Source organism: Urocitellus parryii, chromosome 2 (genome assembly GCF_045843805.1).
Source record: "Urocitellus parryii isolate mUroPar1 chromosome 2, mUroPar1.hap1, whole genome shotgun sequence".
NCBI classification, from domain to species: Eukaryota; Metazoa; Chordata; class Mammalia; order Rodentia; family Sciuridae; genus Urocitellus; species Urocitellus parryii.
The window spans coordinates 102,256,881-102,280,132 of record NC_135532.1 but is presented as its reverse complement, the minus strand read 5'-3'; the positions used below and the strand labels follow the sequence as shown (position 1 = coordinate 102,280,132).

General features: G+C 38.7%; 1 protein-coding gene across 2 annotated transcripts in view; it reads right to left on the bottom strand.

Annotated features, from left to right (window-relative positions):
- Positions 1-451: 451 nt before the first annotated feature.
- Armc8 (armadillo repeat containing 8) overlaps positions 452-23,252 on the bottom strand; it is a 100,739-nt gene continuing 77,938 nt past the window's right edge. For both annotated transcript variants that reach the window (XM_026384991.2, XM_026384990.2), the window contains 7 exons: positions 21,233-21,325; positions 18,208-18,357; positions 17,144-17,239; positions 10,297-10,392; positions 6,868-6,940; positions 5,411-5,504; positions 452-1,097 (listed from right to left, as the gene is read on the bottom strand). In XM_026384991.2, coding sequence (XP_026240776.1) covers positions 1,064-1,097; positions 5,411-5,504; positions 6,868-6,940; positions 10,297-10,392; positions 17,144-17,239; positions 18,208-18,357; positions 21,233-21,325 — 636 coding nt within the window. In that variant the 3' untranslated portion in view covers positions 452-1,063. The remainder of the gene's footprint in view (positions 1,098-5,410; positions 5,505-6,867; positions 6,941-10,296; positions 10,393-17,143; positions 17,240-18,207; positions 18,358-21,232; positions 21,326-23,252) is intronic.

Below are 23,252 nucleotides of genomic sequence, written 5' to 3'. Positions count from 1 at the left end.
CAGTGATATATGCTGTTTCAGTAAGCACAAAGTGATCTGACATTGTTTCCAAGAAGTGATGACCTACTTTTAGCTTGAGAATAAGGTTCCACATCTGGTGCTAAGTTCTGCCAGACACTGCCACACCAATGATAGGATTTAGGGTAGTTGGGAGGCTCTTGGTCTCCTGTCAAGGGAGCCCACTGGGTTTCACTATCAGTAGTTATATTTCCCTTTGATGTTTTAAAAACCTTACTGTGAATCTGTGGCCTTACTCCACTCCGCTCTGTCCTTCTGACTTGGAAGCCTGAGAACTTATTAAATTAGGCTGAAAGGTGGCTCGACCTGCTAACATTGATGGCAGTAAGATGCTAGCTTACTCATTTGCACAGCACCAAGTAGAGTGCCTGTTATTCAGGCCAACTATAGCCAACTTTTTCTGTTTTTGTTTTATAAAGAAAGTCTATGTAAGTTGAGGTTCAGAAATGCATATATTTTTTTACTTACAAATATTCATCTGACCAAAATTCAACATAACCTTTATGGAACACTAAACAATTGTTTTGTTTTTAAAATAACATTTCATTCAAACTGTATATAATTCAGTAAAGTTTTTTTTGTTTTTTGTTTTATACAGCAAGCAATGCTTAAACCCTGGAAAATCTGTAGAAAAGAGATTTTCACACAAAATAAGAAAAGAAAAATCTGAGGTATCCCTCACCCACACATCCACTCACTCTGACTCACACGCAAGCACACACACACAAACTCATTCTTACTCACAAAGTGGCTGCAGCATAGGCAAAAAATTGTAGGTCCAAAGGAAAATGATTGATTGTTCTAATAAAGAGTCCAGGTAGCTCAGAAAACAAAACAAAACAAAACACAATAGTCCTCTGAGGAAATTACTACCTCAAAAAAATGTCCTCAAGATGAATCTGAGATCTAAGCCTACTAAAATGCTTTTGCAAAACAGCTCCCTGCAGTCCAAGGTGACTTGTGCAAATAGAAGGAATCAATTGAGGCTAGTTCCTGTACTTCCTTAAACAAGGATGTGGATGCTCACAGATGTCCGGCGCTCCCATCATGCCAGGTACTGCTGCAGTGCCGTCTTTGCCCTGAAATCACAGTTCTCCTGTCAGCCATCATCTCAATTGTAATTGAGGGAGAGAAAAAAAAACAAAACCCTGTGGCTCAATGATGGTAGCTGGCGTTGATGTGTCCTAAAAAAGTAGATTCCCAGAGTGAACTGGGGTGACCAGCTGGGCACCTAACTTAAGGAGCAGATGGCCATATTCAAAGAGCTCTGAAACCTACACTGGGTATGTTCTTCTTCCTGTGGTTCTCTTAGACAGCCAACCTTACCCTTAAACCTGCTATAGCTTGGTGACATTCTACACCCCCTTGTATGTGCTCACATTTTATAGTTTTCCTTTGTCACTAGTCCAGAGTTGTGATGGATCTGGAATTCTCTACTTTCTCCTACTGCCATGCAGGTTTTACATAGTAATACACAACACTAGGGAAGGAGTTCTGGGAAGCTAAAGGGAAGGAAATCTGACCCAGGGATTAGCTGCTACTCATGGGATGAAGCGCCTCATGGTTCAAATGCCTCAGAACCATGGAAGAAGGGTACAATTTCATCTTATTCTATATGCCTGATGATACCATCAATGTGGGACATGCAGCTTGTTAAGGTGACTGGGAAGAAAGGGGTCAGGTGGAGAGGAAAAGGTGTAATGTCAACAGTGCTCCAACCTCTTCCACTCCTCTGAGCCTCCTTTACCACTCCCATCATAAGCTTTGTAGTTTCTATAGAGGATGCAATAGTGGAGCTAGGAAGTCTGGTTTTAGCAACAGTCTCCCCTTCTAAATTACAGAAAGATAAGTCTAAAATTCCAGTTCTATTAGCTGACAAAAGTAGCACCAAGTAGACTGGGCATGAAATTAGCTGGATTTAGTGCGGTTTTGATAATAAAGTAATATACTAAAGGTTTTTTTAAAATATTTTTTTAGTTGTCAATGGGCTTTATTTTGTTTATTTATATGTGGTGCTGAGAATCAAATCCAGTGCCTCACACATGCTAGATAAGCACTCTACCCCTGAGCCACAACTCCAGCCCTAGTCTACAGTTTGTAAAGTGGTACACTAAGGAGTGTTCTTACAATTACATAAGACTCTAGAGACGATAATTGTGAACAGTCCAAAGCATCAGAACAGAAATCTCTAGAAAGACTGTCCCTGAGCCACAGGCAAGATGGGTTTTAAGAAAGGACATTTTCAGAAACAAGTTTTCAAATAATGCCACAGTACCTCTTAGGGACCATTCACCTACCTCCCCAAATCCATAAGGAAGCGGGAAAGAGCAGAGTGTGTGGGGGGGTGAGAATGCCAGGGCCTTGTGACCTTGAGGCCCTCTGAGCCTGGGCTGGAAAGGCTGGTTAGCAACAGCTCAACTGTTAAGTACTTCAAAGTCAAAGGATCACAAAGACTTAAATACAGAAGTACCTGGGAGAGGTCTTCTCTAGATGACAGACTTTACTGTATGATTACGGGAATGTCCATTTGAGGGTCTTAATCAAAATCCTATGTTACTCTTAAAAAACTGTCAATTCAAATTCCTTCTGGATCTTACTCAGAGGCTGGCTATGTTTGATTATTTTGTGCCTCAGAAAGTTCTCTAATCTTTCTGCTTTCTATTATTACCTAAGAAGTTTTTTAGACAGATGTTTTCGGAGGTGTGATCATTTTTTCTTAGATGGACTTAGACTGGGTAACTCACACCTTTTTTTCTTTTAATGGGCTGAAGTGTAAGAAGTGGTGAAAACTTATATACCATACAAATTTGGGGGAGAAAGCACCTGACTTGTCTATAGCAATGCAGGGAGGGCCCACACACCCCTCATTACATCTTGGTGAGGCCTCTCTCAGCAATCTAGATCATCCCAGAGACAATTTTAAGAAGAAGAGTTTTCACTTCTGAACAGTTATGAGAGAAAACCCCCAGAAAATGACCTGGTTATCAGCCAGAAGAGGTGGGCTTACAGCCCTCCATATAAGGTGGCATCTATGGAGGGGAGCAGAGGTGCCAAACCTCAAGCAAAAGTTCAAATCCAGCCTGTGGCATGTGGCCGGCCTGGACTTGCCTTTGGTGTTACACTTATCTGACCAGCATTGGGGTTGTGGTTATTCAGGGGCTTGCCCTCTTTGACCTATAGGATAATAAGCTCCAAGGAGGCAAAAGCCTAGCCTGCTCTTGTGTTCCAGAGTCAGGAATAGCCATTCACTGGCAGAGCAGTCACTAAGTACTTTATCTCTTCAGCAGAGAAAACAGGCTGCAGCAGAAACACAGTGCAATGTGTTCTGCATGCTATGGCGCACAGAAGGGGTTCCTAGCATAGCTTGGGTCAAGGCAGGAGAGTGGGTCAGACAAGATGTTTTGGAAGAGGTGACAAGCTGATCCAGTTTTGAAGGATGAAAGGCCCTGTCTAGGCACTCTCTTTCTTTACTCTCAGGACACTACATGCCTGGGTCTCAAGTCTACCCCATTGGTTTTTCCTATGCTCTTTTACTGGAAGTTTCTCATCTTCTCCTAACTGCTGGAGGGCCCAAAAGCTTGGTTGTTGGCACTCTTTTCTCCTTTCCCTCTTTTAGTCTAGTTAGGTGGACTCATCCAGCTCCCTTTAAACACCATCCAAATTTATATCCCTGTTCTTATCTCCCCTGAGTACCTTAGATACCTAATGGGCCTCTTAAAGTTGGCTCATCCCAACAAAAACTCGATTCTCTCTACCCCAACTCACTCTCCGAGGTTCCACACCACTGTCGTAAACTGCACCTCAATCCAGTTGCTCAGGCTACTGGCATTTTCCTTTCCTCATTTTCATTAATACCTTCCACCAAGTCGAGTTGGCTCTGTCTTCAGATTAAATTCTGAATCCAACACCTTCTCAATACTTCACCAGGACCATTGTTGTTTCTTACTCAGGTTATTGCAACAGACTTCAACTGGTCTCCCTCCTTCCCTTCTGCCTACTAAAGATGATTCTCTACATAGCCACCAGAGTGATCTTTTAAAAATCCAAATTATTTAATGCCTCTTCTGCTCAACACTCTCCAATAACCTCCAAATTCTGAATAAAAAGTCAAAATTCTTACCATAGCCTACAAAACTCTTTGTGATCTGGCTCCTTCCGCCTACATTTATGTTCCCCCTCATTATTTTCCTCCAACCCTACTGGTCTTCTTGCTGCTCTCTGGAAATGCCAAGTTTACCTGGCATTTGAACCCACCATGCCCTGTGCCTGGAATATTCTCCCTCTAAACATCTGTCTAGCAGATACCTTCATTCCATCCAGTTCTCTGATCAAATATCACATCCTCTGAGAGAGATTTACTGACTAACCAGTATGATAACCAACTTTCTTTAATCTCCATTCCCTTACCTTTGCTTTGTTCTTCTTCATGGTACCTGTCATTACCCAACTGAACTATACATTCATTTGCTGATTATCTGTCTTTTATAGTAGAATGTAAGTTCCATGAGCAAGGATTTCACCAAGTTTATTCACCATACATCTCCAATGCTTAAACCAGTGAGGGGAGTGAGTGCAGGGTAGGTATTAAAAAAAAAAAAAAAAAAAAGAATGAATGGGGACTTGGAGGGAAGGGACCCAGGGTGGCAAAACAGATAAGAGAGTTTGTGAATGCCTGAAGTGTGATACTGAAAGCAGGCAGGTAAGGCTGGAGTATAGGGTGGTATAGTAGAGGTGGGATAGGCAGAACCAATTCACAAGGAGATGAAGGGCTTTTGAGCTCTGCTCAGGTGTCTGGAGAAGGACAGCTGATGTTCCCTCCTGCTGCTACACACAGAAGTAAGCTGGCATATGAAGTCTGCTATCAGGGAGTGTACACAGCTAGGAAGAGTATTTCTGACTATTTTGAGGTTAGCTGGATGTATGGTTGTAACTCCTACCCTTCCTGGGGAATGGCAAGCTGTCTGAGGACAGGGACTACTTAGTGGTCACTGCTGATTCCCAGCAACAGGGGTAGGCTAGGCTAGATTACAAGGCTCAGTGATCTAATCAACGTTTTCAATAGTTGTCTTTCTGCTTTCCAAAATGCTACATGCATTTCTATTCTAATGATCTTGGGAAGTAAGGGAATGGCCTCTGGATCTTAGATACCAACTAAGATGATGCAGACTCAACATTAATTCAGGGTAAGTGAGAGTCTTTAATAATTTGGTAATTACTAGTTTATACCTCACTCAAATGTCACAGTTGACTCAGAAAATTAAAAACGAAATTCTAAGAATCTAAAAGATCTTAAAAGTTTGGCCATGTGAATTACTAAGCAATTCAAACCATTTCATAAAAGATTTGACTCCAAAGTAGCTCAAATAGAGGTCCCTTTCATGTTGATACTCACTTGTCACAAAGGTTGGAATCTGGTGACTGGCTCAGTTTGTGTAGAATATCTACAATGCCCATGTCTCGTAATTTATCTTGGCGTTCTTGTGAACCTAAAAGATTAAAGCTACCAGGTTACTGGGAAAATGATGCAGACAACTGTTCTCCTTCAGCCTTACTGGGACCCTTCACTCCTCACCCTTTTTGCCTCTTATCCACCACCCTCCTACAATGTACCAGATCCTCTCATGCTTAGACTCTCAGCCTAAGTGGTCTCTGTACCTCTTGTCCCTCCTTCCTGCAGTCCACCCCATATTCTGCTGCTAGACTAATTTTCCCACAGACTATTAAGATCAAGATCAGATTCTTTCAGTCTGGTACAAGGTCCTTTGTCATTGGCCCCGAGCTCTGATACTTTTCTAGGACATTGCCACAGCACTGGGGAGGACAGTCTCTTCCTATTCCTAAGAGACCTTGTTTCCCCCTCCTTCTATTGTTTTCTGTCCTCTTCCTTCCTCCCTGCACTTCTTGCCTCTCAGCACAACTGGCAGTTCCAATTTCATACCATTCTGTTCTACCTTCCAACTAGACCAAGACTTTGAGGCCTGGCTTTTTCTCTCGGAATTCAAATGCTACATGGTACGGAGACCTGTGGGTTAAATCCAGTTTTGCCTCCTACCACTTCTGGATACAAGTGCTAAGTATAACAATCCCTCTGGAATCTTTCCTCCCCACTGAAAAATCTACACTGATGCACTGAAGAACCTACATTGAGGCACCATACCCTCTAGACCCAGTGAACCAGAATCTCTATGGCCAAAGCCCAGAAACTTGCCTTCTAAGTTTCTCGGTGATTCTAATGCAGCCAGCCTAGCACTGAGATCCAGTGCTCTTCTCCATACCTTGGCTGTATACTGGAACAACCTGTTAGCTTTAAGAACTACTTGTACCTAGACCCACCCCCAGAGATTTTAATGGAACTGGTCTTTTGCAAAAATCCCCAGGTGACTCTAATACATAGATAACATGGAGAACCTTTGATCACTACCCCTAGCCACCTTACTGTAAGACTATATCTCACCAGTATATCCTCTTCTCTGTCATGCTTATCTGCCAGTAGTCCTTAAATGTGCTTCCTATGCTTACAACAGAAGGCCATCCTCTTATCCACTCTTCTCTCACCTTCAAGTGCCTCTTACATCCTCCTTATCAGCTCTCCCAAGGGCAAGGACTGTCACTCACTTCTCACCCCTAGTAATTTGGTACAGTGTTGGCTCCAACAGTGTTGGCTCAGGTCAGCTGATTCAGGCTAGTCCCACTGACTCTCCTACTGGGGTGCCTCTGTAGGGTGGTGAGGGCAGTTAGGCCAATGAGTAGGGCCCCTGTCTAAAATCTCAGGGGAACTTTCTGCTTTCCCTGTGCCATACTTTTATCTTCCCATACTTTTCTTCAGGAAAAATCTCACCAGACTCTTACCTTCCTCTTCATTCCATATGAGGTTCGATATACAAAACATAGCAGCAAGCTGCAGTTTGACATGTGAATGACCCTAGTAATATAGAAAAGGATTAAAAATGAAGGTGATCTCATTTCAGATCATTTTTTTTGAGTAACATGTCACAGGTGATAATTAAATTACTCCTATTTCTGTAGAAGGATCCTAAAAGACTAGATCCAATCTCTACTTTATCAAATGTATCAACTATCATTGAGCAGCCTTCTATCTTCTAAAACATAATTCTTGTTTACTTTTGTTTATATACTAAAAGTACAACCGTTTCTGGCTAAGTTGGATCATTTATAGAGTGCTTTTTCCTAAGTGAAAGAGGACTCATGAGTAAAATAATTTTTTTTTTTTTTTTTTTTTTTTGTTACTGCGGATTGAACTCAGGGGCACTGGACCACTGAGCCACATCCCCAGCCCTATTTTCTATTTTACTTAGAGACAAGGTCTCACTGAGTTACTTAGTGCTTTGCTTTTGCTGAGGCTGGCTTTGAACTTTCGACCCTCTTGCCTCCCGAGCCACTGGGATTATAGGCATGTGCCACCACGCCCAGCAGTAAAACAATCTTAAGGTTATTTACCTAGTGGTCAATTAAAAAAAAAAAAAGCTGGCATATTTAAATAATTCATGCATAACCAATGAACTACCAATTACATAATATTCTTAATGGTTTCTTGAAGATCAAGACAGATTTATCTCCTAAGTAGGACTGTACCTCTACCAAGAAGAAAAAGAAATTGTCATGGCTTCCTCTGTTAGAATTCTATGCTTAGTGATTCATCTTCTACCTGGCAACAGTTTTTAAGAGATGTCCAGTTTGAACTCCTTTAAGACCAAACAGAATAAAACTTACCATCTGCTCACAGCCTCAGGCCATCAATGGGTAAACTGAATAAATGAACTTGCATATACTATAAAAAGCATTTACTATTTATAAGTTCATTAATCAATCAATGAAACTAGAGGGCAGGAACTTAATTTAGATGGTGCAGAGAACATCTCTTTGAAAGAGGCAACATTTTAACAGAGATTTAAAGAAGGAAGGTGCCAGATGTGCAAAACTCCAAGAGGCTAGGGTTTCCAAGAACAACAGTTCTTGAAAAGATCTGAGGTAAGAAGATGTATATTCAGAGAAGGAGTCATGGCTAAATTGTGGGCCCTTGAAGACCAGAGCAGGGACCCTGGATTTCATTCTGAGTTCAGAGGAAGCTCTTATAGGATTTGTACAATGGAGGGACAAGATCTTATTTACACTTTTAGAAAATCACTTTGGCTGATGGGACTGAAGTAACAAAGCAGAAGAACCTGGAGGCTACTATGATTATGTAGTCAATCAGTCATAATATACTATGGCTTAGACCAGAAAGGGTCAGTGGTGATAGAAAGATATGAACAGATTCAAGATTAGTTTTGGAGGAAGAACTCATGGGACTTGGCAATAAATTACATGAGTGAAGGTAAGAGCTAGAGAAATTAAGATAGACTCGCAGATACTTAGAAATCATCAGCATAGAAATGACAGTACAAGCCACAGGGTGGACAAGATTCCCCATGCCAATTGTTCTTAACTCTTTATGTAAGAACCACTCAGGGAACTTTTAAAAATCCTGATGACCAGGCTATACTTCAGACCTTTTATATCAGAATCTTGGGAGAAGCAAGGCTATAGTCTCTGAAAGCTCCCCAGGAAATTATGTTGTATAGCCAAGGCTGTGAATCAGTGATTCAGGAAAGCTTGTAGAAGAAGGTGGCCCAGGCAAGGGGATCAAGAGAAGGTCATGGAAGCCAAGACAAAGAGATTTTTCTGGAGGAAGAAATAGCAATGCTGAAGTCTGCTGTAAGTGGGGTAAGAAGTGGAGAGAAAGCACCGTTTGGATTTGGCATCACAGAGATCACTGGTGACCCTGACTAGAACAGTTTCAGGTGATGGGGATGGAGGCCAGATGAATTAGGTTAGAGAATGAACTTTGAGGTAAGGAGGGAGAAAGCATGTGCAGAAGATGCTTTTAAGAAATGTAACTTCAAACAGAAGCAGAGAGGTAGGTGTATGCAAGGTTAAGGGAAACTTTCTTTGCTTTTTGTTTTTGTAGTGAAGATTGAACCCAAGGATTCTTACATGCTAGGCAAGCACTCCTCTGCTGATGGAAGGACTGTCAAGAGATGAAAGCTACTATGTGGAAAGATCAGGGAATTCCTGGTTGAAGCAGGAGGTTTTCACTCAAGTTTTCTGAGCTTATATGAAAGGCCAGGTACTACAAGGTGCTGGATACAGAACTGTGAACAAACTGATGTGTCCTTAATGTCATGGAGTTTATGCCTGGTAGAGGAGAGGCTCAGGTGGTACACTCACTATAACTGAGCTGAATGCTGTAAAGGCAAGAAACAGGATGCAGGAACACAGAATAAGAGAGGAAGGGTCAGTTCAGCTTAGGTCTGAAGAGTGAGAAGGAGTGGGAAAAAAGTGTTCCAGGAAGAGAAGCCAGTATGTGTGATGCTCTTCAGGCAGGCAAGAGCATGGCCTTGCCGAGGAAATAAAAGAAGCCAACGTACTAAGCAAAGAAGAGAGCAAGGCAATGAGCGGGGGATAAGGAGGGGTTAAATCTTGCAGTACATGATGGGCTGTCATAAGAGAGTATGGATTTGACTTCAAGGTGTAACAAGAGCCTCAAAAAGTTTTAGCTTCTATTCTTTTAATAAAGCAAAAAACTAGATCATCACTAAGAGTAACGGGGAGGGAAGAAATGAAGTTTAAAGAATGAGGAGAGGGTAAGAACCTATTCTTGTTTGTGGAGAATGGGGGTACCAAACTGCTTGAGAGTCACTGAAGGATACCCAGTGAGGCTGAGTGCCCAGATGGATTTTGTGAAGTGGATCAATCAGCTTGTTCTGTCCTTCCTCTGCAATTGTTAACCGTGTCCGTGTGGTGGCCAAGAGGAGGCAGGTTCCTCTGTGGTTAGAATTCAGTTAGGATATGTTGAAAATGAAAAGAGGAGGACAGATTTTAGCCATGGGTGATAAAATGATGTAGGGCATGGCCACAGCAGTAGGTGGCATGCTATTTGGAAGCAAACGGGTTGAGGAATTAAGGTGCCAGGGAAGCACCTTAGTTCCATGGGACTGAAGCCTTGAGAAGGGAGACAGAATTGGGGCACTGAGAGAAAGCCAAGAGCCCACAGCTTCACTGGGTAAGGAGGCAATCAGCAGATGAGTGGAGTGGGGATTGGGGTGGTAGATGTTAGTATCTCCAATGGCACAAGCTTCAAGGAGTTAGTGTTTTCCACCCTTTTGGATGGAAGAGTCCCCTGAATCAGTCACAATAATTTATTCTTCTTAAAAAATTCCTGCAACAATACTACAGTCCCTGCCTTCCAATGCTGCAGTGAAGGGGACAAGGGCTTACCATGTAATATTTGATTTTCTGCAGGATGTCATCATTAGTCATAATAAGTTCTTTTGCTGTTGTCCCATCTGCTATGTTGGCTAGGATGCAGAGCGTCTGAAAAAGAACAAAGACCCAGAAATCAAGAATCCTCTGAGGCTCCCAGTCTCTCAAGAGTTTGGGCAATTTCTCACCTGAAGGTACATGTATTCTCACAGGTTCCATTATCAATGGCCCTGATTTCTCAACTCCTGACACTGCCAACAAAAGTAACCACCCCCAACCTGAGTCTACTTTAGGCAAAAATACATCAAACACTCCTGGGGTTTCTTGCTGAGCATTAAGCTGGGTAAAGTCATGTCATATAGGTCATACTATAGTACCACAAAAGGAAAAAAGAAGAAGTATTTTATTATTATTTTTTGTCTTGGAAAGCTCATTTCTGAGAGAAGCTCTTGTGATTAACCCACAGATTTCTTCAAAGTGCATTCTGTTTGGTGAATACTTCATTAGTGTTGTCCCCCTCCCTTCCCCAAGCCTCCACCTGTGACTTGCTCCCAAGCTAACAACCTCTGGGTGAAAGCCTAGACCATGTCCACCAGCTACACTGACCATGTGCAATTAGAACCTCTTAACTTTTTTTGACCCGTTAGAAGAATAGAAAAGGAAGCAAAATGTGTGAAGGAATGAAGTCCAGATTGACCTGCCGTGCAGACTGGAGGAAGCCCGTACCCACCAGTTCAATGGGACAATGGGACATCTAGAGGACAACCACTGCACTGCCTGGAGTTTCTTCTCAGAAGAAGAGATTGCTCTTGTCCGCTGGTCCTTTTTGATAGCTAAACCAGCAGATGGCAAGAGTTAAGGTAAAGGAGATAGGGCTGTGGTAGGGGTAATAAGCTGGTGCCTGACTTAGTAACTCAAAAGATTTACAGAACATCTATCATGGAGCTGCCTTCTGCAAGGCATGAGGCTGAGACAGGAATAAGATACACTCCTCGACTTGTAAACTGTGACATGAGGAATTACATTTCGCTGTGGTATGATTAAAGTAGAACAGAGAACCAAGAAAGCCTGAAGAGCAAGCACTTGCTGAATCCTGCAAGGGCCAGGAGGCTTCCTAGAGGAAGCGACACTGACCCCTCCTGCAGTACAGTCAGCAATTGCTCCGGTAGGTTGAGTGGTGAAGTGGGGGAGAGACTAATAATTATCTCAAATTCTAACTTTATTCTTTGCAAGACTTCAGTTTATTATGCCATTGAGATTTTTTTTTTCTGTTTTTACTCAGGCCTAAACCCTCAAATATACTAAAGGGTATGTAGTTTTATTCATCTAGATTAATACAGTGTAGTAACTAGATTTTTAGGGAGTGAACCCTGAGTTGTGAACTAGGAAAAGGGTGCCTCTGGGAAACAAGAGACGGAAGAAATACAATTTAGAATCATTCATACATATGTATGTATATAAATAAAATAAGGATATAATTATATATATATATATAAATAAATAAAATAAGGGAAAAAAATATATATATATTTATATATATTCCTAAGCGGGCACTGGAGGACTAGCTAGGTAATGATGAGGAGACTCTGATCTTTCCCACAAATTAGAGTTGACCTAGGGAAGATGTCAGATTTAAGAGTGATCTTTATTTACCAGAAGACGCAGTGGGCTGGATTTAGCCCACAGGCCACAGTTTGCTAATCCCTAGTCTGTTTCATTGATTTCCAATTGTTCATATTAGTGGATATACACACGTATGTATTTTTTTTTTATCTCTGCTGTTCGGTATATTGAATTGATTTGGCCCTAGAACTAATTGAACTTTTTAACATTTGGTTTTATCTCCACAGAAATGTTTATAGTATGCTTCCCATGGGTCTATTCTAACACTCCAAAAAGAGGAATCAATCACTTATCTTGCTGCCCTAGTCTATTTTGAGGTATCTCCCTATAAATGTCATTCTTCCCAATGAATCTAAATGTATTCTCCTTTCCCCAGGGGCACCTTGGTCACGAAACCTTTTAGAATTCCTATCCATGGTCGGAGTCATTTCCATTATTTCTTTTTCTGCTTTAGCTAATTCATAGGATTGAAATGGGGAGAAAATTGAGAAGAAGAAAGATTCTTCCATGTTCCCTTTGCACCCTCAGCCAGGCTCTACTTCTGTCCCTGTTGCTGGCTCATTCTTTTCCTGTTGGTTTTAGCCTGGAAGAGCCTCCTTCATGAAGACAGGTGATTTATTTACCACTGCCTGTTCTAGTAAATAAAGTTTTTTCTGAAGAGGCCATGAATATTCACTTACATATTATCTTTAGTTACTTTCAGGATAGAACAGCATGGGTAAAGGGTTACTATAGAGATGGTATAGCATTACAGAAACTCATAATACCAAAGCTCACTCAAGAATAAAGAACTTGGACAGTCCTGTTCCTATTAAAGAACTGAATGTGTAGCTAAACATCTTTTCACAAAAGAAACACCATGTCTACAAGGCTTCACTGAAGTTTTGACTAACATTTTAAAAAAAGAATATCAATTCTCTACAAATTCTCAAGGAAGATTGGAGAACATCCCCATCTTGTTTCCTAGAGCCAGCATTATCTCAATACCAAAACCAGATAAACACATTACAAGAAAACTATCCATTAGTATTTCTCAGAATGTAGAAGTATATGATCTGTATACAAAAACCTTTAAAATATTGCTATAAAGAATTTTTAAAAACCTAACTAATTGGGAAGATAGTTTGTATTCAATGATTGGAAGACTCAATATTGTCACTTCTTCCCAAACTGATCTATTGGATGTCATTACAAATAAAATTCAAGTTGACTTTTTGGGGTTAAAAATAAGGACACAATTATTAAATACAATAAAATTCACTTTTTGGTTTGATTTCTACCTGATAAATGTATAAAATCTTATAACTCTCACCACAATCAGCATTAAGCATGCAGAATGGTCTTCTGTCTCCCTCCCCACTTGCCCTATGTTATCCCTTTACAGTCCCTTACTCCTCCCTTAAGTCTGGGATATGTTTGTTCTCTCTTCTATGACTTTGTCTTCTGCAGACTCATAGAAATAGAAGCATAGAGAATGCTTCTTTTTATTTATTTATTTTTTAAAAAATATTTTTTTTAAGAGAAAGAGAGGATTTTTATTTATTTATTTATTTACTTTTAGGCGGACACAACATCTTTGTTTGTATGTGGTGCTGAGGATTGAACCTGGGCCGCACGCATGCCAGGCGAACACGCTACCGCTTGAGCCACATCCCCAGCCCGAGAATGCTTCTTTTTAAATTGGGCTTCTTTCATGTAGCATAAGGCACTTAAGATTCATCCATGTTGTTGAATGCATCAACAGTTTGTCTTTCTTTATTGCTGACTGGTATCCCACAGTGTATTCACTGCCCAGTTAAGGGACATCTGGCTTGTTTCTAGGTTGTGGTGATTACCAAAACAGTTGTTATAAACTTTTTTTGTTGTTCATATACAAGTTTTTGTGTGAATGTAGGTTTTTGCTTTATGTGAACACATGCTTAGGAATGGGATTGTTGGCTTTATGGTAAGTACAGTTGGCACTCCATTTCTATGGATTCAACCAACCATGGATGGAAAATATTAAAAAAAAAAAATGTGTCCATACTGAACATATACAGACTTTTTCTGGTCATTATTTTTTTTAAAAATGATGATTATTTATATAACCTTTATATTAGATATTATAAGTAGTCAGAGATGATTTCAAGTATACAGGAGGATATGCCTTGGTTAAATGCAAATACTATGCCAATTTATGTACTGGTCCGGAGGGTCTGTAGATTTTGGTATTCCTAGGTGTTCTGGAACCAATCCCCCACAGACACTGAGGGATAACTGTATATCTTCAATCTTAAAAGACACTGCAAAACCCAAAATGTATCACCTGCATTGCCATTTGATGTACTATCATTTTTAAAATATTTTTAGCCAATTAAAAGAGTGTACTGATATTTTATCATGGAGTGTCTGTTAATATTGTTCACTTGGCTTTTTTATTTGGTTGTTTTTTTGCTTATTGAGAGCTCTTTATATATTCTGGACAAAAGTCACTGTGTCCAATGTGTCCATAAGACATAAGATTCACAAATATTTCCTTCAGGTGGATGCTTTGTCATTTCATTCTCTTACAGTTCATTTCAAAAATAGTTTTACATTCTGATGAAGACCAGTTTTCCCTTTTGGATATTTATACTATCATATCTAAGAACCCTTTGCCTAATCTTTCAAAGATTTTCTCTATGCCTTTTCTGTTATGCCTATGAATAAATTTTCATCTAAGCTGTGAGATATAATCCAAGTTAAATTTTTTGGCAAAATATTTTGTCAAAAATTGTTACAGCACCATTTGTTGAAAATGGTGCTTTCACATGTTTGTCAATAATCAATTGCCATATATGTGTGGGCCTATTTCTGGACTCTAATCTGTTGCATTAATGTGCTAACTATTTGCTGATGGCATACTGTCTTGATTACTCTATTTCATAGTAGATATTCTAGCATTTACATTTATATTAATGTTTATAAGAGGTATGCTGGGATTTTTATTAAGATAATGTTGAATCAGTAAATCTCCTTGGGAGAATTTTAACATAATATTCTCTAAATGGTTAAAATGTTAAGTGGAATTTTAACATAGTATTCTCTATTTATTGGACTTCTTTCATTATCAGAGTTTTGTCATTTTCAGTGTACAGATCCTTCTGAAATTTATACCAAAGCATTTCATTTTTTTCTGAGCTACTATTAAATGGCACTGTTTCCACTTCTAATTGTTCAGTGCTTATATATAAAAATAAAATCAATTTTTCTATTTTGTGACCTGCTTATTAACTTATTTATTAGCTCTAGATTTTGGGGGGTGGGAGGGTACCAGGAATTGAACTCAGGGGCACTTAACCACTGAGGAACATCCCCAGCCCTATTTTGTATTTCATTTACAGAGAGGGTCTCACTGAGTTGCTCAGCACGTCACTTTAAAAAAAAAAAAATTATTTTTTAGTTTTAGGTGGACACAATATCTTTATTTTATTTTTATGTGGTGCTGAGGATCAAACCCAGTGCCTCACGCATGGTAGGTAAGCACTCTACCTCTGAGCCACAACCTCAGCCCCAGCACGTCACTTTTGCTGAGGCTGGCTCTGAACTCGCAATCCTTTTGCCTCAGCCTCCTAAACCGCTGGGATTACAGGCATGTGCCACCACGCCCATCAATTCTAGATTTTTATGATGAATCTATGACACTTTCTATTTATGTTGTCTGGGAGTAGTTTTGCTTCTTCCTTTCCAATCTGGATATCTTTTTTTTCTTGACTTACTATACTTGGTAGATATAACAGTATAATGTTGAACTGGACTGGGACAGATGAACATTCTTGTCTAGTTCCTTTTTTTTTTTTTTTTAAAGAGAGTGATAGATATGTTCACCATCTTGGTTATGGTGATGGTTTCATGGGTATTTACACATATACAAACTTATCACTGCAACATACTGAACATCAATTAGGCCTAGATTAAAAAATTATTCATTAGATATTTTTGAGAAGCATTATAGTAAACTTCCAGCTAAGGACTAGGCAGTTTAAGCATTCCATACTTGTCTACTTCTGGAACATCTCCAAAATCTGTATGAGAGTGTCATCTGTTTCTTACAAAAAAAACCCCACTGTTGTTGGTCTTTTTGTTTGTCTTCATCTAAATCTCACCTAGCCTTCCTGTCTTGCTTTACTTTTCAAGTTAGGGAAATTCTATCCAGGTGAGCTATCTTTCCTAGACAAAATCTATTCCACTGGTCTCCAAATAGAATAGTTTCTTCTGAACAATGTATTTCCTGTTAATACGATTTCCAGTAATGAATTTCATCTCATTTCACTTCAGTGATGCTTTGGAGATTAATTTTAAGAAAAAAATCATCGAAACATCTTAAAAGCAGTCCATCAATCTAACATTTTCTGTTCATGAATTACATCACAGCTGCCAAGTCCTTCTGCTCTTACTCCTGGGACTGCTCTTTGGAAGCTGGCTGAACTACTCCAGCTCCAGAACACAGAGGAGGAGAAGTCTGGGCCCTGCACTTAGACTCTCTATGCCCAACTTTCCACTAATGATTTTGGCAAGTTTCTGGCATTAATATAGGCATACATATATGTGTATGACTCAATAAATTTAAACCTAACACCTCAGATTCTGTGTAAAAATCTTAAATTTGCAAGTGACCTTTATTTTTATGGCAAAGTAAAATATATATATAACATTAAAATTGCCTTGATATCTCCCAGAAAATACAGAAAAGTAATTCCCATGAGGTTCCCTGATAAATGCAGTGTCCATACTTTTATGTCTACCACAATCTTGCCCTACTAAAATCCAACAGAAAGGAGGAGTTCAGATGGTGACTAAGAACAGAAGATGCCTAAGAGTAAAGAAACCAAAACCATCAACAGGATAAGAAATTCTCTGACCAGGGAGTTGTAAGAGTTTAGGTTTATAGCACGGTGGCAGAAAGGGCTAGAAATAGTGAATTCTGGAGAAAGGAATAATTTCAGGATGACCAAAGAAGGCTGCTACTTTAAAGACAGGAAGAGTGTATACAATGTGTGACACAGGGGGAAACTATAGACTCTGGTCGTGTTTTTTTCTATTCCAGGAAGAAGAAATATTGAAGAGTTCAAGGGCTGATGGAGCCTCTCTCTTGCCTATGGACCCTCCATAGCAGCAGCACCCTGTCTTCTTCAGACCTGAACATTTTAGGAGGTTCCTAACTAAGATCTGCCTTTGTACTCACAATCAGAAAATACTCCCCAGGAGAAAAGACACATACCTGCTCTTTGACCTCAATGTTATGCTCCCCTTCCAGAATAAGGGTGACGGCTTGCATAATTTGCTTTCCATGAGTACTCATTATTTTATCTATATGCTGTAAAACAATGGGAAGGCCACGGTTATCATCTGGGAAATGAAAAGCCCACAGAAAGAACAGAAAGCTTCTATGATACACAGTTCTATGATACACAGTTGCTTCAAGCAGAACAACACAGCATATAGAACGAGATGCCAAAGAATAGTATTTATTATACTGTAAAGCTGCATTTTGCCTTTAAATACGTTTCTGAATGACTTTACTACAAAAAGAACATAGAGTTGGTTTGATAGAATACAGAACTAAAATCAGTGGGAGTCCTCAAGCCCAAAGATATTAAACAAAAAGGAAGCATAAAATTATGGATTGGGGGGCAGACATGGAAAATACAGTATAGGTATTAATACTATCTTGGAGCACAACTGTATGAAGATGATTCAAAAGACAAGCAAAGCACAGAGAAGTAAAATATGACCATGTTTCTTCATCCACCTGAAGTGGTCACCTGACATGGTTGGTCAGGGAACATCACAGAACTACACTGAGTGTGACCCCACCAGCAAAACTGTGCCTCTTCTATTGACAAATACCCACTAATCTCCACAATGACATCTCCAGAGGTTAATCCAATAAATGTGGGAGGGGAAGGTATGGGAGTGTCTATGGAATGGCATTAAGAAGAGTTCTCTAAATCCAATCAAGCAGAAGCCTCAGAGATAAATGATTCCGGCAGATGAAAAATGTGGCCAGCAAACCAAGCAAGAATAAAGTAACAAATCAAGGCAGATATATATTTGGTGCAAAGGGAGGAGAGACAGACAGGATGGGCAGTACAGCAGTGTTGGGCAGGGGGACTCCCAGAACACCTATGAATGTGGCAGGTCAAGACATCAACTCCATGCTTCTCTGAAAAGGGGCAACATTTGAGTCATACTCATAGGTAGATGTTGGGGAGCAGAGACAGCAGTGTTGGGTTATGGACACAGAGGGCTAGCTAATCTGGAAGCCTGGGTGATTTTACTTACAGGCCGAGTAGAAAGGAGATTTCTAAGGAGTCCCAATGTCTTCATCAGCACGTTCAAATCTGAATCTGATAATAACCGGAATAGCTGTTCAGTACTCAGGCTTCGTAAAATATCTGCTTTTATTTTTTGTTCAGCCTGAAATGCCATATTCTGAAAGGATTAAGAAGTTGCAAGAATCATTTCTATATTTATTTTATTAAATTATATAATTTTTATTTTTGTATTAATTCTGATAATTTTCAAAGTATAAACAGAATCTGTTAAAATCCTTAAGTATGAGTAATACTATTTTTCTGATTCCTGTTAATTTCCTATATTTCTATTTGTCAAGAGAAGGATAACTGTTACTCTTAGGTATATACCTATAATGATGAATATGATTACTTTCTGGCATGGGCATTTGAAGGTCTTAAGGTTTCTCAGATAAAATACATTTTATATTTATGGTTATCAAGTTGCTTTCCCTGTATTTTAGTAACAATATGACCATTTTTTAAAAAATTATGTTTAGTTGTAGACAGATACAATACCTTTGTTTACCTTTGTTTATTTAGTTTTTTTTTTAATGTGGTACTGGAGATCGAACCCAGCACCTCACACATGCTAGGCCAGCACTCTACCCCTGAGTCAGAACCCCAGCCCTAACCATATGACTATTAATAACTATACTGTGCCATGCATTTTGAAAACAATTTCAAAGTACTCACTTATTATAGATGAAGATAAGCAGTGATGTGCTAATTCTACCAGCATGAGAGCACCCATTGTGTTCCTAATACTATGCTAGGTATTGGATGACTAGGACCTATCACACAGGAAATTTTCCAGGGGGAAGAAGGTATGTCCTGGCTACAAGCAAACAGTAGCTACTTTGTTCCTTTTTATTATTCACATTATGAATTAGCCCAGCTAATTGAAAACTATAATAATAAGTCTGAATTAAAAAGAAACAACCTACCCACCCAAAACAAAAACATGGCAAATTCTAAATCATAACTCATCAACTTTTGATATAAAAATCTCTTTAAGTAATATGTAGCTATTGCCTTCCAGGAATTTATTTTAATTAAGGAGCTAAAACATGAGAGATAAAGTTACCAATGATGCAAGACAATATGGTAGAGCAAAAAGAGTATTAGACCTAGACCATTGCATCTTGGACTTTTGATTAAGATCAAGTGAAGAGATCCAGGCTGAAGACAAGTCCAATGTTGTATATTTTGTAGGTAGAGAACATGGCAACTAATAATATGGAGATTGTTGAAAATAAGATTGTTTGTCTGAACTTTTAGAGTGGGGTGTAAGTTCAGTTTCTCACATTAAAGTTGCTATTCTCAGGGAGTTCTCAAATGAAGTTCCACAGGTTGTTTAAGTGATAGATCTTGGGAACAGATAACAGCCATATCCAGATATGTAGGTTTTGAAGTAACCTTTTCCATTATGGGGAGTTCCTGAAACTGAAGTGTGAAGTGAAACTTGGGGGAATGTTCCCTGAAAAGAAGGTTGAAAACAAGGCTTCATAAAAAGTGAATTAAAAAAAAAAAAGTCCCAGGACAGAGTTTTAAGAAGAAAAAGAGTTTTAAAAGCAGTGTGAAGTTAAGGGGAAAAATAACTATGATACCACTGGATTTGGTGCTTTCTTAGAAGATGGTTATTTCTATTTCAAAGTTAGATGAAAACAAAGCAGACGTGGAACAGGAAGAAGAGTACAGATTGGGACAGCTTCAGAACCCATTTCCATACTTACTAGCTGTAAGTAAGTATGGAAATTCATTTAACTTCCTGGAGCCCTAGTTTCCCATTTGTAAGGTAGATATATACCAATATAACTTAAAATAAGAAATAGAAGAAACAAGAGTATCTGGTATACAGCAATTAAATTATAACTACTATAATTATGTTTTTAAAATATCATGTAGGATTACTTCCTTTCCAATTTCAATAAAACTTACTTTAATGATCTTAAGGAAAAAGGGTTCTGTGTGTGTGTTTCTTTTTTTTTTCTTATTTTTTTTTATTTGTGTGTTTCTTTTATTCATATATTTATTCATTCATTTATTGCAGTACTGAAGACTGACTCAGCTCATGGTAGGCAAGTGCTCTACCACTGAGTTATACCTAAGCACTTTTTATTATATTTTGAGATGGGGCCTCACTAAGTTGCCAAGGCTGGCCCTTAATCCTGTGCCTCAGCCTTCTGAGCTGTTATTATGGGTGTGCACCACAATGTCCAGTTGATGTCATAATTTCAAAATCCATTATTATAAATTATTTATTAGAAAATGTTAAATTATTAAGCATTTACGTTCCAAACCTATAATCTTGGCAATTTATTTAATCACTCTGAAAAGCATATGAGGCAATCCGTGTTATTAGCTCAATTCAGGTATTATACAATGTGTATATATTTTAAAACATGTTGTACATCTTAAACACATGCAATTTTTGTCAATTAAAAAATCAGCTGTAAAGTATGATAATACTCAGTCTACTTCATAATATTGTTCTTTAGAGCAAAGAAGAGACTAAAATACTTTGTAAAGTAGGCAGCTCTCTAGAAATATCACTATATTCATAGTAAAAAAAAAATTTGTTTTCCCAAGATTAAGTAATTGAAGTTTCAACATCTGTTCACTTTTCATAATAATAAGAAAACAGGCATACTGTGGCCAAGCAACTTGCTTACAGTCAAATCTGAAAGTTGAATACCCTAAGATCTAGATTCTAGGTCATTAGAAAACTGGGCCATAATAGCCAGGTTTTTAAAACAGAAAAATCCTGACATTTCTTTTTTTTTTTTTTTTTTTTTTTAGAGAATTTTTAATATTTATTTTTTAGTTTTCGGTGGACACAACATCTTTGTTGGTATGTGGTGCTGAGGATCGAACCCGGGCCGCACGCATGCCAGGCGAGTGCGCTACCGCTTGAGCCACATCCCCAGCCCTGACATTTCAAATAATACATTCTTTAGTTCTAACTTTGAGAATTACATAAACTATGAAATAATAAAAAATGTAAAACATACCATTAAAGCCCAAATTCCATTCACTCGTAAAGCAGGATTTTCACTCTGGGTTAATCCACAAAGTAGCTCTACAGCTCCTGATTCTAAAATTGGCTGTGATTGCAAAAGTTTAAGAAAAAACAAAAGAGAGAGAGCTTTATAGTCCAATTTGCAAAGTAAATGTGTATATACCCTAGTATTATATAATTTGTTTCCCATTCTTACTCAGTTCCAAACAAGCTTAAAAAAGCAGGAATGATACAGCCACAAAAATCACCTTGAGGAGGGAAAGGACACCTTTTCTCTCACATATATCATCATCATTGTGCCATATTCTTTCTTTGCAGTCCTGACAGACTCTGGAGACTCTGACCTTCTGTACTTCACACACACACCTGTATGACCACCGTCTAGTTCCCCACCCTCACTCTCACCACCCTCTGACACTGGCCCTGTCTGCCTCATTTGTGTATGGACTTTGTGTGCTGCTTACCATCTAGGATTATGAAGCAGTGGTTGGTTTAGGAAAGAAATATAACAGAACTTAGATAACCAAATCGTCCTCCTTCCAAATAGTCAATTTTATTCCTAAATGCTATGGAATTCATCTTTGAGAACTATTTTTGGGACTACTTTTCAATTTTGTAAGCAAAACAGATTTGTACTTTTATAGTCATGCCACATTTTACACTGAAAATAGCATGCTTCAGTCTGACCACTTACTGTAGTAAGTACTAGGCTGACAATGAGTTTCTTTCTGGCAATTTCTAGAAAAATTCAGAATTTAGAAGATTAAGATTTATTATCACTAATTAATGTTTAAAGGCCATCTGACAAGTGGATTCTAGAAATGTCTTAAGCAATTCAGATTTCCATATTTAAAAGTGCAGTGCCTTACAAGATGACATTTTTGAAAGAGTTATATACTCTTCTATTTGTACAAATTGTGGTATTTTTAAACATTTTTTCCATAGTTGCTTTATCATCTCTCATTTTGTTCACCTACATCCACATTATTTTATCTCACCATTTCAAATCTGAGTGCACATACCATGCCCTTTACCCTTAATGTGTATTTCCTAAGAAGTTTATTCCCTTACACAATCACAGTATAGTTAATAACTTCAGAAAAGTTACCATTAAATTAAAACAATACTTTTATCATTCTATAGTCTCTATTCCAGTTTTACTAATGGCCCAACAATTTCTTATAGCATTTCCCTCCCTTCCAGAACAGAATCGAGTTTATTTTTAATATTTTCAAAAATGATCATTATTAATGATTCTTTGCCTGAGTTCTTTCACCTAAATTTCCCTAAATAGTGGACCCTAAATATTCTGAAGGTAGATCTGATCATAATCTAGCCAAGACCCCACTACTGGGCAGAGAACATGTTGGAAGCTCTGCCCTACTCTTCTTCCTTTCTCTACTTCCAGTCTCTCCCATTTTGTTCTAAAATTTTTAATAACTGTCTTTGAACCTCCACCTGTCAATACTGCCTTCCTGAAGAAAATCAATTCAACAAAAATGGGACTACTCAAGGAACTGAACAGGCACTTCACAGAAGAAATACAATTGGCCAACAAATATATGAAAAAAATGTTCCACATCTCTAGCAATTACAGAAATGCAAATAAAAACTACACTGAGATTTCGGTTCACTCCATCCAGTCAGAATGGCAATTATCAAGAATATAAGTAATAATAAATGTTGGTGAGGATGTGGGGGGAAAAGGTTCCCTTACACATTGCTGGTGGGGCTGCAAATTGGGGCAACCACTCTGGAAAGCAGTACAGAGATTCCTCAGAAAACTTAAAATGTAACCACCATTTGACTGTTATTCCAAATCTCGGCATATACCCCAAATACTTAAAGTCAGCATACCATAGTGACACAGCCACACCAATGTTTATAGCATCTCTGTTCACAATAGCTAAGCTATGATACTAACTTAGGTGACCTTCAACAGATTATTGAATAAAGAAAATGTGGCACATACACACAATGGAATATTACTCAGCCATAAAGAAGAATGAAAT